The sequence below is a fragment of the Zeus faber genome (genome assembly GCF_960531495.2).
Source record: "Zeus faber genome assembly, chromosome: 5".
NCBI lineage: Eukaryota > Metazoa > Chordata > Actinopteri > Zeiformes > Zeidae > Zeus > Zeus faber.
In genome coordinates, this window is record NC_137192.1 from 16,185,622 (window position 1) to 16,201,348 (window position 15,727).

The 15,727-nt window shown below is 46.5% G+C and overlaps 1 protein-coding gene across 1 annotated transcript in view; it reads right to left on the reverse strand.

The window, feature by feature from the left end:
- Positions 1-14,283, reverse strand: part of kaznb (kazrin, periplakin interacting protein b) — a 51,564-nt gene extending 37,281 nt beyond the window's left edge. The window contains exon 1 of the mRNA XM_080001386.1: positions 14,078-14,283. Within this exon, the coding sequence (XP_079857512.1) occupies positions 14,078-14,273 (196 nt within the window). The 5' untranslated portion in view covers positions 14,274-14,283. The remainder of the gene's footprint in view (positions 1-14,077) is intronic.
- Positions 14,284-15,727: the final 1,444 nt, after the last annotated feature.

Here is a 15,727-nt window from a genome sequence, read left to right on the forward strand (position 1 = left end):
TTCACTGTGGAGACAGCCGCACACTGCTGCACTCCACATTTCAGCTCATTGGTTTGTCTTTTATCCTTTCATATTCTCATCTCTCTCTCTCTCTCTCTCTCTCTCTCTCTCTCTCTCTCACTCTCTCTGCAGTAGTGCGGGAAATGAAGGTAATAGACAACATCTTTTTCCAGGCGCTACAACAAAAAACGTAGTTATTAAATGATTAAAAATGTGTTGGAGACATGTCTATCGCGTCTGATGTCAAAGTCAATACACGGACACGCTAAACAAAGAAAGCTGTGATGAGTACGCCGAGGCTGGGAACCGTGTTTATGCATTCCAGTGTCTTCTGTAATCAATGCCAGAGCAAGGCCTTTCAGCAGTGAAGTCTATGGAAGCCCCATGAACACACTCACACACACTCACACACTCACACTGACACAAAAGGTTGACTCGTAAAAAACACTGCCTCCTATATGGAGAAAAGTTGATCTTATTTTAGATGAGACCTTGTTTTCAATGTCATGGAGCGTAGCAGGCAGAGATCCTCCTTATTGCATTACATCACATAACGTAATTTGGCAGACTCTCTTGTCCGAAGCGACTTACAATAATTCCCATACCTTGTTCCGGATTCCAGCAGTTGAAATTTCGACAGTGCCCCATTTGGTGTCCACCCCAAAAGGGGCACTCTGACAACATCACAGTGTGTGTCTTTGGCAGACACACACACTCATCTCCTGCCCCTTCTGCAGTTTCTCCCCAAGGGGAATTTTCCCCATTGCTTGGTTGGCGGCGACCACAGTTTCATTGTATTCGTTCCTCTTTATGTTTTATGTCTAAACATCAATGTAAGATGGACAAAATATTAAGAACAATCCACATTTTGGTATAATTTTCTCAACTCCTCCACGGGTAATGTGCCTATAAACCCCTGATGAAATAAGCTGTAATTTGCAGCTACATTCTGACTCAGCACTGGAGGCTCGGAATTCCCCTCTCAATTGCACAAAAATCTAAAGAGAACAAGTTAGAGGCAGAGAGAACGTTTATTCAGAAAATCCACTCAGCAGCTAAAGAGAATAAAAGACTGAAATATTCCCCTGATAATTACTGTAAACAGGGCTTAATTTGTGCCGGATCCTGCAGGAACATGTTCCAGGACCTCCTTGATTTGGACCGGCATCTATTCAATTGGATCCGGCACCTCCGCACAAGCTGTGGAGCTGTGGCTCGAGCTGCGAGCTCTGCGTTCCCCCTTTCTCCAAACAATACAAAGTGAAGTACAGTAGTGTGTATTTAGATGATTATTTTTTAGGGGTGGGTGGATTTTTTTTCTGGGGGGTGGAAGCGGGGACACTTTGTCTGTGACTTTCTCTCTGATCACTCCCTCTCCATGCGTTATGCGCATGAAATAATCTTATCGTGTCTACGAGTCGTGCCCCGTTCCTCCTTACCCATCCCCACACTGGTTTTTGTTTTATTTGGAGGAACGGGGCACGACTGTCCGTGTTGCTCTCAGCGATCGCGGTGGACGGAGAGCCGTGTTTGATTCCCACATAAAATATTTTGATTCCCTATTGAAATGTTTTGTCCTGTTTTGTAATGCACACTGACTGAAAAACAAAAACAAGCATAAAACGAAGAAAAACGACTGCTCTGACTTGAAGAATCTCCGTCGACTGACTAGTTTCCAAATGATGATTCGACTCGTCAACTTTCAGCGGGCAGCATATTATTTTTCATTTATGTTTCCTAATTGAATGAAACAAAAAAACCCTTGCCGTGTCACGCATGGCAGCTTAACCCCCCGACCAAACGTTCCATGAATTTTCTTTCTCCCCCCCGAATCCACCGGATCAACAACCTCTTCTGATTTACAAATGAAACACTGACTGTAAGCAACTGGATTCAGTTACCTACGTTCCCTTTCATTTATTCATAAAGGCTGCACAGTAGGTCAGGAAATGTGTCAAATCCTCAGTGAGCTTAGATTGGCTTCTTGAAAAGGTCACAAATGGAGGTTGCATTGATTTACTCAAGTTAATTATCATCTAACTTTAGCAGTGAATAACAAGGCTCCCAGTTAATTCATGAAGCAGGACCATTTACAGTACATGCTCTGATTGATTTTCACTATCGTTGAATAGTCTTCATGGAGTATATGCATATTAAACCTATCGGATATAGACATAGGATTTAGGGCATTGGTACTGCTCTCATGAGAACATTACTGTATTTCACCTTGTTTTCCATAATATACAGCAATTTATAATAATAATAATAATAATAATAAGGCAGCTATTTCCTCTGCTCCCATATGTTGCAAGCGTGTATTTTTTATTCCAATGTGAACTCGTGCACTTTTCTCATCAAGGTAAGATACAATCCTCCATCGCATGCGACAGGTTAGGGACCTGTCGAATGTGAATAAATCACATAGACATATTTGACAGGAAGAATGCAGAAGATTCAAGCAAAAGTAAGGTGAGATGATCTACTTTTTTTGCTTTTTTTTAGCAGGTAGTCTGCCCATGATAGCAGAGGCAGAAGTGATGTGACTCGTAATTCCTTCTCACTCCCTCTTGAGCAGCAGGTGAATTTAATGCACCTGTAAGTTACTCTTACATCCTAGCAGACCTCCCCTTCTGCACTGATCACACTGTAATGATGCCACTGTTAGTACAGTGCCGAGGCAATGTGCTTTATGGAGCGACCTAGAAATATTGATTCCCACAGAGGCACATGGGCTCTATTAATGTCGAGTCAGAACCCCTTCCTATCAGCTCCTCAATGCAATTCTTTTTATTTCACCCCTCTCCACAGTGTCTTTTCCTCTTTTATAATTACGTTTCCCTCCTCGCCTCTCCTCACCTGTCTTTGTATCGAGTACATGCTTCTCGATTTAACTGAGCCGCTGTGTATGGTGAATTACACACCCTGCTCCCCTCGTATGGACCGGCTCTTTGACAGCGGAGAGGAAGCTCCCCTGCTCTGTGACGCGCAATAACCTGATCAAGGAAAGTAATACAGCTTTTCTCAGCCGTGAGACACAACAATGGTCATGGAAGGATTTTTCAAAGACTCACACAAACCCTGTAAATGGGGCCACAGGTAGACTTTTCTGAAGTCAAGACATTAAGCTGAGCACCTAGTATATCATCCTCTATCCCACCAATGCGGATAGATCTAATAGTCCAACTGTATGATGGGTAAAAATACCATGGAGCCATTTAATTTCCATCAGCATCTCTCGAAATGTCGAAATATGGAGGGCTCTCCGCGGGGATGGAACTACTCGGAGGGTTCAGGAGCACATTCCTGGACAGAGAGCGTCTCTGGTCGTGGTTAATTAGTAGAATTTGTGGGAAACCCTTCAATTTGAACTCCCTTCCCCACCACCCAAAACCACACAACTCCAATTAATGGTGGCAAGTGCTGAATGGAATCCATTGTTCCATTGCCAGGGTGGAAGATTCCACCACCAAGTCTTTGGAGCCATCATCCAAACTACAAGATGGCCAAAGTGGCTGTACCAGAGAATGGCCATGCCCAGCCCCATCCAAGTAATACCAGGCAAAAAGAGCAGAAATAAATTGAGGGGTGTTGTTCAGACACATGTTGGATGTGGACAGTCTTCCATGAGGGATTTTGAAAGTGAGTACCGCACGGAGTGTATTGTGTGTGAGAAGGCTGAACGATTCAAGCAGCGAGCCATCAGGCTTCAGTGGTGCTTTGGTCCAGAGTACAATAGTATCATCAGATAATTCTGCCCAATAGAATTTAGATATAATATCAACATTGTCAGGGCATTATCAAAGGCCCAATTGAAATAGAAAATCTCTTTACTGCTGATGTTTTGAAATAATCCACATTGTGATTGTTTTCCTTTTTAGTGGGACCCTTTATCTCCCAAATGACAAGACAATTTGAAGTGTCACAAAGCAAATGCATTAATCACTGCAGTGTAATGTAATACATAGTATAGTTCATGTCCTGTAGATGTCTTATGAAGTGCAAGTAAGACCATGGATAAACTATAGGATATACTGCATTTCCTATTGTTTGCAGGGCTTTGCAGGACTCACAAAGCGTGGTCATTTCCTTATTAATTACAGTCGTTACAGTGTTTTACAGTTTAGTATAAACCATATGGTCTATTTTCCATTGTAGGACCATCGAGGGTGCTGCACTTTGGAATGGCATCAGATTTATTTGATCAACATGTCTTATAATTAAGCATATAGGCGTATCATATTGGTCCCAGCAATAATTATCTTAAGCTCATCCATCTATCTATAACTCTTGGAATCTCCGTCTGTCCTTCCATCTGTCCTTCCGTCTGTCCTTCTGTCTGCCTGTCTGTCTGTCTGTCTGTCTGTCTTTATGTTTGTTGTATGTGTCCATCAATTATCTCGACAACCGTCCATCCCATCTACTTCACACTTGGTGGGTGTATTGCTGAGTACCCAAGGACGTGCAGTGTCGTATTTGGTGCAATTTGGACACGTGACAAATGTATAATATCAATAAACATTGAATAAACAGCGAACAACGAGCCGGTGGAGGGCACGGCTTCAGGGCTCTGCGACTTAGTCACAAAGACTGTCTTTACCCGGTGTATGAATTTAACCGACAGTTTAATCTTCCATTGTGGAACACAGGAATGAATCATGGACATTTTGTTAAACTGGGACATTAAAATGTCTTAGAAAGTCGAAATTTCGAACGGGCATGTACAGTACAGCGCTAGTTCCTTTTCCTTCAAGTTTAGTTCAATCACAGAGAGCCTTTGAGGCATTTATCTCTTAAAATAATTACAAACATGTTTATGGGACTTTGTGCCTTGGCCCTCTGGTCCACATCTCGCACAAAAGACCGAATTGAAAGAAATATAAAATACTGTACAAAACACGCTTTTGAAAGAAAGTTCGGCCGAATGTGTATCCCTTTCACGCTGTCCTTGCAGTGAGGAATAAAGATAAGTTGGGGCACACGGGTAATTGCAACCTGATAAATATTTGTGGAGCATCTCCTCAGAAGCAGAAAAGAGAGAATTGTGCTTTCAACAGCACTGGCTTCAGGCAGCAAAGCAAAACCAATTCAGGGATTGAAACCACCATAAAGTTTGATGGCAGTTTCAGAGCGGCCTGGGGAGTTGATAATGATGCGGCAACAGCATTTTATTTATTTATTTTAAATTCCAAGCAAACAAATCAGCAGTGATAATAAAATCGTATCAGACAGTATCTGGTGTATATCAGAGGATGGTAAAAAAGACGGTGATAAAGTGATAATTTGCAGTTTTTGATTTTTTTGATTTGATGTTTTAACCAACAGCTTTATGTAAACAAACCTCTAACATAGACAGACATGTGATGGTGTACTTTGTAATGTAACGGAATTTCTCAATGAACCGTGCTCTTTTTGTCAATGAATTCAAACTCTGATTTCATTCATTTGTTTCAATTGGACACAGACCGCAGCAGTATGACGGGACGAAACAGTTTGGTTTTCTTGGCGCTCCGAGCCGTCCGTGGCAGTGTGGGCGAAGACGGCAGGCGTGGAACAGCACCAGGACGATGACTTGAAAAGTTGTGACAGCCACAGCGCAGCTCCACCTTACTCTCACTTTGGTTTAAATGGTGAATTGATAAGAGCGGAGAAGGTGTTTAAAACAGTGACATCCAGTCGGCTTGTGTAATCTGAGAGATGATTAATCCCGTGCCTTTGTATTTTAGGTAAACATGGTCTGAAAGGTATGTGTGTGTGTGTGTGTGTGTGTGTGTGTGTGTGTGTGTGTGTGTGTGTGTGTGTGTGTGTGTGTGTGTGTGTGTTGAGGTTTCTAACATCCATTTGTGTATTGCACATTGTTCCCCTGACGTCAGCAATGTTGTCTCCATGTTGTCTCCAGACCATCAATCTTGTAAGAGTCGTGCATGAGCCAGATGAGTCGGAAAAGTGGTAGAAGTGTTCTGCTTATCGTCTGCCCTGTTAGAATGTCACGCTTTGTGTCCTCTGGATACAGGGGGGCTCTGCACTTCCTCAAAACTAATTTTCTGCCGTGCCTACTCCCCTTCCCTTCAGAGAATGGATTTAAAGTGCAGCCAAGGCAACAGTAAGTAACAGCAGCATCTGAAAAGTCTTTGCTGCCAAAGCAATAGGGCATTTTAATAGGATGTGCTGAGATTGCAGCAAAGCCGACCAGCCTCCCACCCTCTCTGTTTCTTTCCCTCCTTCCGAGTGTTTCAGTCATTTGAAGTTTGAGCTCAACAATTTGCCCCATTCATAGTGGAATAATAGAGGGTTACTGCAGATGTGCAGAGCTAAACCGGGGAAAAAAAACCCACAGTGGCTGAATTCTCCATGTCAGATGACTATCTGGACCTCTTGTGGTGTGACAGGTGTTGCTACACCCAGCCGGTGGCCTCGCTTCACCCAGCCGAGGCGATAAGGACACTTAACAAGCCGTCGACACGTATCACTTATCCCAGAAGAGATACATCAAGACGCCTTTCATCCACCTGTGTTCAGACACAGTCCTGGTTGGTGTCACTGGAGAGGTCACATACTCCCTGAGCCATCTTCGACACCTGGCGCCCCCTCACAGACGGGTCATAAATCTCGTGTTAGGTCAGGCGGGAGTTAAGACATCTGTACCATCATCCTCCCTTCATCCCCCCTTTTCCACAGCCAAGTCCTTTCACAGTTAAAGGACTTGGCTGTCTGTAAATCACAGCAATTTATCCGGGGAACCATTGACGCATGAGCTATAATATAGTAGCTGTGTAACAAGCTGGCCCTCCTTGGACACACCCGATTAAATAGACAGATTCGAGTACAGACATTTTATATGGACCTCCCACCCCTCTCTCCCCAAACACACACATTTTGTTCACAAACAAATGGCTTTTTAACTTACCAAGTGGTAATTGATCATCACAGATATAATCAATATTAAAGTAATTAAGTATACAGCTTTTTGTTTGTTTCTATATACTCTATCAATTGTTCGCCTCTGCATGGATCTGAGTCTGGCCTTGGACTCACAGCACGATGAACCGTAGATGCACAAGCTGAAGGAGATATCCAACAGGTTGTGCAAGTCAACCAGGAAGTGGTATTTCACCCTAACCATAAAACAGACCGTCTACTCTGTTATATAGATGGTGATAAACACCAGGTTCGCCTGTGACATCATGAAAATGATGCTTACTGTCTCGTTTCTAGTACCAAAGTCCATCCCTGGTGCTGACGAAACAGGGAAATAAAAGAGTGGCTGAATGCAACGTTACAATGAGGAGGCCCAGGACTGGGAGAACTGAACCCTAAAAAGGGGGTCGAAAGTGGGGAATCTTTTCAGCAATTCTTCCCCTTGAGCAAGCCGTGACCTGAACACAGGAAGCCCATTTTTTTTTCTTAATAACTATTTTTTTAATCATATGGGAATCAAATATGTAATATCTTGTCCACTGGGAAGAGAAGTGTTAATGACAACCATTGTCTTAAATTAATTCAATTTGCATACCAAGAAATCCTGGCTTCACAGATATGAATGTAATTATCACCGAAGGGGGGGCTTGTAAGCGAGGGTTCTTAACTTCTTAATTTCACACTTAAAACACTCCTGAGTTATCCTTTGATTGACTTTCACTTACTGGTTCAGTAAAGTTTTAATAAATTTGAAAATTAAAATGGAAACTTCCAAGTGAAGAGAAATGCCTGTTCGGTACCGGCCGTGTCTCCGAGCTGGCACCTTGCCTTTATGGGTTTGCGATCCTGCTGGTTTTGTGCCAGCATCCCTGTCTTACATGGCTCGTTCCTTCTCAGCTGGCATTTTATTTCACCGGCTACAGGATATGAGTATGGTGACACAGCTCTCTGTTTTCCCAAAAGGAACGCCACCAACAGACGTCTTCCAAGGCAACGCTTTTCTGCTGCTGGATCAAACACCTATGTGAGACACACAGAGATCAACCATCAACTCTGACCGCCTGGCCCATCACACAGTTCTTCCATCAATGTGACACACCCGAAATTTCCACGCAACATTGCCAACAATCATTTCCAGTGGACTCAGCAGACTTAGTGTACATAAATTGTGTGTGAGGCATAAGCCTGTTCAAGGTACTGTATACCCGTAACAGCAGGTGATAAAGCCCTTCTAATGATCCCAAATCATAGAAGAATCGATGAATGGGACCCAAATTAGAGGCCGAAAATAATCTCACAAGTATATCTGGATAAAATTTTTACTCAGAACATTGGTTCTATTGACTGCTGTTGAACTTTTTCTAGTAGCTCCAACACAAACATTTGTGGCACCATTGTACTTGACACAAAGTTGGTTGATTTGTGTCACTGCCCCCTCAATGCGTACGCATCCTTGATTGCTTACAGATTGGAAACCCTTCTATAAGCCACTGAAAGGAACCCTTGCACAGAATTGTGTGTGTTTTAATGATGTCAGCAGCCTTGCATGAGCTCCCGAACTCCGCCGCTCACCCTCTTCTCGGCTTCTCAATCTCATCATGCACACACCAATATAAATTCTGTGTGCTCCGCGCGAGGAACAAATATGATTTTTTTTTTTTGATTTTTTTATTTCTTTTTACCTGTGCTGTCAGCAGGCTTGCCATACAACACACATAAAAATAAAATTCTCAACCTGCAATGCCACTCTATATTAATCATCAAGAACTGCTGCAACAACTCGAGAGCACAGCTTTTTTTTTATGATACAAGACTGCCACCAATCTCCCTCTTTGGAGAACGATCCTACCCTGTTCTGATCTTTATGGATGGAGAATCACCACAGGTGATACGGATAACGATAGAGACGAACATTAATATGTACTTGACAAAACCTTAAACATAGAAACACCAGATGTATTTGACAAAACATGATTAATTAAGGCAAGTGTGTGTGTGTGTGTGTGTGTGTGTGTGTGTGTGTGATGTGTCCACTTACTTGTCCCAATTAGTTCTGGTGTATGGGGTCAGAACTATATCGTAATGCCTCCAAGCAGCGGAAAAAAGGCCACCCGTGAGTGCAGGAGCTGTATAGTCACCCCACAACCTCAGGAAAGCTCTGAGCACACTGAACCGCAGCCACAGAAGACAACTCAACTCAAACCACAGAGAAGCCGGGAGCCCGCAGAGCAACACCCACGTATGACCCCGAGGTGCACAAACCAGTCCCAGAGAACACAAAGTGACACTACACCCCTAAGGCGCACACATTCTACCCACCCCCATGTGCAGGCATGAGAGGCACCCGCAAGCGCAGAACCCAGGCCACCGGGGCCAAGGCACGGACCACAGGCCCGGAGCCGGGCCCCGTGGCCAACAGACCGACAGGCCGATGCCATGCCAGGTCCACCCACCCTATGGGCAAGCCGACCCGGCCGCCACGCCCACCAATGGCCCGTGCAAAGGCAAGGCCTGCCATACCGCAACCGGTGAGATGCCCCACTCGGCCACAAGCCCAGAGCACTCACCCACCTAGCCGAGTGCGCATGGTACATGGGACCCCGACATCAACCCACCTGGGGCGAACTGAGCCCCACCATCGCCCGACAGCCCATCACCATGGTCACCCATGGTCTAATGTTGAGCCTCAATTTAGTTCAGCAGAGTTTCCGTTTTTTCATAATACAGTACGAACACGTGCGCCTTGACTCTGACCGATCAGACCCGACTATCCCTGGAACTATATTGGAAACCGGTTATTCACATAAAGTGAGGGCAATTTTCCTTTTCTATTTACTCCCTCGTTTTGGCTCATATTGTAACATGAGTTTTCCTGGCAATTGACTGTATTGCCAGAGGTTTGCCCATTGAGTGGGAGAGAAAGAGAGAGAAAGAGTCAGAAATTGGATGGGGGAGTCATGGTGGCTGCCTGTCCCTGGCTATTGTTTGGACACAGTTCCCCTCATGCTGCATTGACCACAGACAGGGTGTGGCTAGAGGAGGCCAGGCAGAATATTTGGGGAGGAGCTTAGGGGGAGTGGAAAGGGCTTTCGGTGTGTGTGTGTGTGTGTGTGTGTGTGGGGGTGATGGTGGTGGTAGCGATGGTGGATTTAGTGGGAGGTTAAGGCCCATTGCATAGTTTGTCTGAATGTAGAGAGTTAACAGGAAAGCGGGTGGTCCCTGGAGAGCGAGAGGGAGCGAGTGGGTGGGATTTTGCCCCGTAGTTTGACGCTGGGTTCCCAGCCTCCTCTGGCCGGGCTTATGAGCGCCATGAGGTAATGAGAGACTCTGGGCCTCTAGCAAACTCAGGCCAGATGGGGAGAAGTATATTTCCCTACTATACAGTGGAGAGAGGCAGTACAGTTAATTCAGCTTCTCCTCTCTGGTGTTCTAGACTATAGTATAAGGTGCAGTTTGAGGGTGTCTTCAAAGGTTGTAGCTTTGAGGGGTGTCCTCCTACTATCCTTTCACATCTCAATAGAAACAACTGCAGCTGCAGAGCATTGATCTAACTTCTCTCACCCTGACTGTGACAGACTGTCAGACTAGGAAACAGTGTGTTGTACATCATTGATTCATTTTTTCAACTTTCCCAGTTAACTTCTGTCGCTGTTTAGTTTAGAGATTAGTTATGTTTGTATAGTTGCACACAACGTTTTATGGAGTAATGATGTCAGGTTCATCCTGCACTTCAGCGTTTTTTCAGCAACTACATACCACTGATCAGCCGTAAGTCTAAATAATGTAACAGGATTACCTAGCATTGATTTAAGAAGATGGAATGTTTTTATACTGCAGCTTCTTATCTTTCTCACTCAACACTCAACCACGCTCACAGACGACGTGGTCGCAGAGCAGATTTCCAAATCTTTTTTTCTACTTGGACGGAGAGTAGGGAGACAGAAAAGGAGTATATTGTTGCAGACATACCAGTGCCATTGAAAGAATGCTAAACAGGGCCCAGGCACGGAAGTGATGGATTAAGAGTTGTAGCCAATATTAAAGAGGTGTCATCACCCTAGCAATGAATAAATTAGTGTCAGTGGCTAGAATAAAAGGCGGCAGGCCATTTGTACCAGTCAGCCCTGGACCTTGCCATTGACCGTCTTGTACAGTGGTGAGATATATACACTGATCAGCCACAGCATTAAAACCACTGACAGGTGAAGTGAATACTGTAACATTGCTCATCTCGTTCCAATGGCACCTGTCAAGGGGTGAAATATATTAGGCAGAACTGACCGCTGCAGTTCTTGAAGTTGATGTGTTTGGAAGCAGGAAAAATGGACAAGTATAAGGATCTGAGCAACTTTGGAAATGGCCAAATTGTGATGGCTAGACGACTGGGTCAGAGCATTCTCAAAACGGCAGGTCTTGGGGGTGTTCCCGGTATGCAGTGGTTAGTACCTACCAAAAGTGGTCCAAGGAAGGACAACAGGTGAACCGGCGACAGGGTCATGGGTGCCCATGGCTCATTGATGCGCGTCGGGAGTGAAGTCTGGTCCGTCTGGTCCGATCCAACAGAAGAGCTACTGTAGCACAAATTACTAAAAATGTTCATGCTGGTTATGATAGAAAGGTGTCAGAACAGACAGTGCATCGTAGCTTACTGCGTATGGGGCTGTGTAGCCACAGACCGGTCAGAGTGTCCATGCTGACCCCTTCACTTAACACCTCCACTGCCAAAACCACCTACAATGGGCACGTGAGCGTCACAACTGGACCATGGAGCATTGGAAGAAAATGGCCTGGTCATGTGGATGGCTGGCGTTAGGGTCCGATCCGATGGAGCATCTGTGGGATGTGCTGTAACAACAAGCCCGATTCCGTGGGGTCCCACCTCGAAACTTCCAGGACTTAAAGAATCTGCTGCTAACGTCTTGGAGCCAGATACCATAGGACAACTTAAGAGGTCTTGTGGAGTCCATGCCTCCACGGGTCACAGCTGTTTTGGCGGCACAAGGGGGAGCTACACAAGAGTAGTGGTTAATAGTGGTGGGTTTTAATGTTGTGGCTGATCGGTATATAGCACAAAGAAACTTGTGAAAAATGGATATGTTCACACCACAAGACACAAAAATTCCTTAAGCAAAAGAGAAATAGATTTGCAGCAGAATTCCCAGGGTATAAAATGATGGATAGGAAGCCTTCAAGGAGCAATTTCATCTCCTTCATAACCTCACGCTGTTGGAAATGATATGAAGATCAGATTTCAAGGGCAATCAGACGTTTGAGGTTTAGTTTTTACAGCCCGGCTGGACATCTGCCTGCAATGTTGTAGAGTTGTAGGTTCCACTGGAAGGTAAAATGAGTTAAATTAATTGCAGTATACTGTATTGACTGTGTGTCGGGACATGCATACAAACAAACCTAATCAGCACAACAGCCTTGATCCCACCTAAGGCAAAGCCAACAAACAGACTAACAAACACCATTGCCAGTAAACTGACCAAAAGAATGCTTAATCTCCTCAAAGCCCTGGACACTGACAGTGGTCCATCATAAACTATGCAGCAAAAATCAAGATATCTCACAGAATAATAATATTATCTCAAACTTCAACTTAGTATCTTTCAAGTCATTCCTGGGTTTGATGTGAAAATCCTTTGGTTTGGGAGGAAAGGGAGTGGTGCAGCCCTATGTGTGGTTCTGTTTTGTCAGGTCGGTACGATCATCTGATCGTTTTGGCCGGGCCTCTGCGAACAGGAAGTATGACATCACAGAACTGCCATTCTGGAATGTGGGGGCCACACGCTGTATGCTATAACGCTACATGTGCAACAAGTCAGAGTGCTGGGAGTTGACAGTGTGGACAATGGAAGGATAGGAAGGATAGGAAGTTGGAAACCGCCCATTTCTTTCTAATCCAGATAACAATATAGTGAAAGTGGAGACACTAACACCGTTTAATGATAGTTTATTAAGCATGAGAGTCATTGCATCACTTATGATTACTGTGGAGTCAGCCCGGCTGCAAGCTCTCCCCGTGGACCGATCCAGGGGCCTCACGGACAACAGCGGCCGAGCGAAATCACCTGCTGCTGAGCTCCGTCTGCCTTAACGCAGGGAGTCATTTAGTGGACACTGAGACCTGGCAGCTCAGCAGGGCACGGACTCAATACCCCCACGTTACAAACTCATCTAAGTCAAATAGAGAACACAAACAGCCAGAGGCAGCAGACCTGCGACTATTGAGTTCCTCTCCCACTGGACTCCACTCGGCTAGCTCAGTGAGCGAGAGCTCACATACAAAGAGGCACGTCACGGTGCATCTGTTGTCTAGAATGTCACACTATGGTGTAACAATCAAAGCTTGGACCTCATCTCAACAAAAGCAGCCACAAACTACTAGATAGTAACAGTTCTCCCGTCCAATAAAATGAAACGCAATCAATATTAAGCCGTACATAAACCTACATACAGGTTGTTCCAAACACTTAATGGTACACAGCCTTAATATAAACAGAGAAAAGGCATTTAGGTGAATGGGGACATTTCCATTAATTCCGTCACAATAACACCGCTGGCTCTGATTAGAGTTGCCGGCGTTGGGGTTCTGAGCCTGAGACACGGACACGGAGGAGCACCACAGAGGCCCAGCTGTAGGGCCAGGAAACCCGAACCCCGATCTGCCGTGGTCCCTGACCCCTCCTTTCTAATAACAACGCAAACACTGTCTCTCCCTCGCTCTCTCCCCCCTTCCGCTCCCCTCTCCCACTCCTCTGTCAACCTCGGTGCTCAATTTGAGTGGAATGAGAGCTGTGGAATGAGATTAGTCACCCATGCGATGCATTGCCTGAATACTTCCCACAGTGGATTTCCAAAACAGTCACACATGTTCCATGTTCCCCCTCTCGCAGATGCACTCACATACGTTTTACACACTGACGTCGCACGTGTGAGCGGAGCACCAAACAAACACACACACACACACGCACACGCACACGCACACACACACACACACACACACACACAACCGCGCTCACAGTCATCTGTCTCCCAGTTAAAGAAATAAATAAAAAAAGAAAGAAGAAAAACACTTTTTTTCCTGCCAATAAATTCCCATCAAGGCATTGATGCAAGGCACACACACGCACGCACGCACGCACGCTGTACCACTCACTGTGGTAGTGCAGGCTGTCATCGTGGTGGTGGTTGTTCTGGTGGTGGTACTCCAGCGCAGGGGGGCTGCTGGCTCCCAGCTCGGCCAGTCTGCGGCTGGTGGCCGACAGCTCGGAGCGCAGGTTGGTCACCTCCTGGCTGGCGGACTGAATGGCCCCATCGATCCTCTGTGCCAGCTGCTTGTTGTCCTCCATCATTTTAAGGATTTTCCCCTGAGGACCGAATCCACACAGAGCGACATGGTGTCAACCGGAGCATTAGGGGAACAAAGCTAAGACCCCCTTCTTCCTCCTCTTGCTCCGTTCCCTCCTTTCTTCGCTCCTTTCCCCCCCCCCCCCCCCCCGCGTTTCGGTCTCTTTCGCCGGGCTTCTCTTCTCCTCCGCCGAGCTGGACGCGGACGGTTTCTGCCTGCGACTACGTAAAGGAGGGCATCTCTGCGGCCAAACTACTGCCCGGTGCAAAAGAACGTGTCTTTGAGTGGGAGTGTGAGCAGCGTGGAAAGAGGAGAGAGCGCGGGAAAGAGCGGGTAAGTGAGCACCGTAAGGGCGAGAGAGAGAGAGAGAGAGGGGAGAGGGGGGGGGGGAGAGAGCGAGGGAGAGACGGGGCAGAAAGTGAGCGCTCCCGCCGAGAAGAATGTGCTGTGAGCAGCTGCTCTCTGGGAGAGGACCCGGCGCACAGCGAGACGACATGCACTCTTTTAAATGGACCGTACCATGTGCCGCAGGACCGGGGGGAGAGAGCGCGGGGGGTGGGGGTGGGGGTGTGGGTGGGAGGGGGGGGTGCGGGCAGGGTAAGGGAGCCGGAGCCGAGCTGCACCCCCTGCAACTCCGCGGCTACACGCGGCGATCGTGTCTCGGACGCGCGCCCTGTGGCATCTGCGACGAGGGAGAGAGGCTTTCATTTTGGACGGCTCGTTTCTCCACGTTCCCCTCCTCTCGCCGCTCTGAAAAGGGCAACGCCGCCGGGCGCCGCGACGAGCACTTGTCGAGGGCTCTCTATCTTTTCGCTCCGACTCCCACTCTCCCGTTCGCCGTCACACTCAAACACCCGCTGTCGCTCTCTCTCTCTCTCTCTCTTTTTTGCTCCCCCGCCCGCCCGCCACCGGCGCCCTCTCTTTTTCACTCTATAATATATTCATCCCTTTGTCCCCGGCAAGCTCACCCCCACATCGTTGCGAAGGGAAAGAGGGCCGGCTCGAGCCGGCGGGGAGGAAAACATTTCAACTCCGAGAGCAAACTTAGCGCGGCCCTCTTAATGGGCCGAGCGCCGAGCGGGGAGCCTGGGAGAATGACAGTCGGGCCGGGTGCGACGACGAGGTGGCACTTCTTTGATCAGAAAGCAAAGACAATACGATTTCGGCTTATTTTTCAAGCCCAGCCAGCAACACAGGCAAATACTTTGCCATCTTTGTCATCGGGGTGGGATTTCAATATGCAGACGGTTGGAGAGAGTCTTGTCCCTCTGGTTTGTTTTTCAAAGGGCGGTTTGTCTTCCCGTGAGACCGTTTTTGTAAAAGAAAATAACGCTGAAGCATCACAACTGAGAATCTGCATTTGACATTTAATTTCTCGGCGTAAGAAAGCGGGTCCTGTCCCCGCGAACAAAGTGAAGACGAAGACTGATGCATATATGGATAATGTCATCCTTTGGG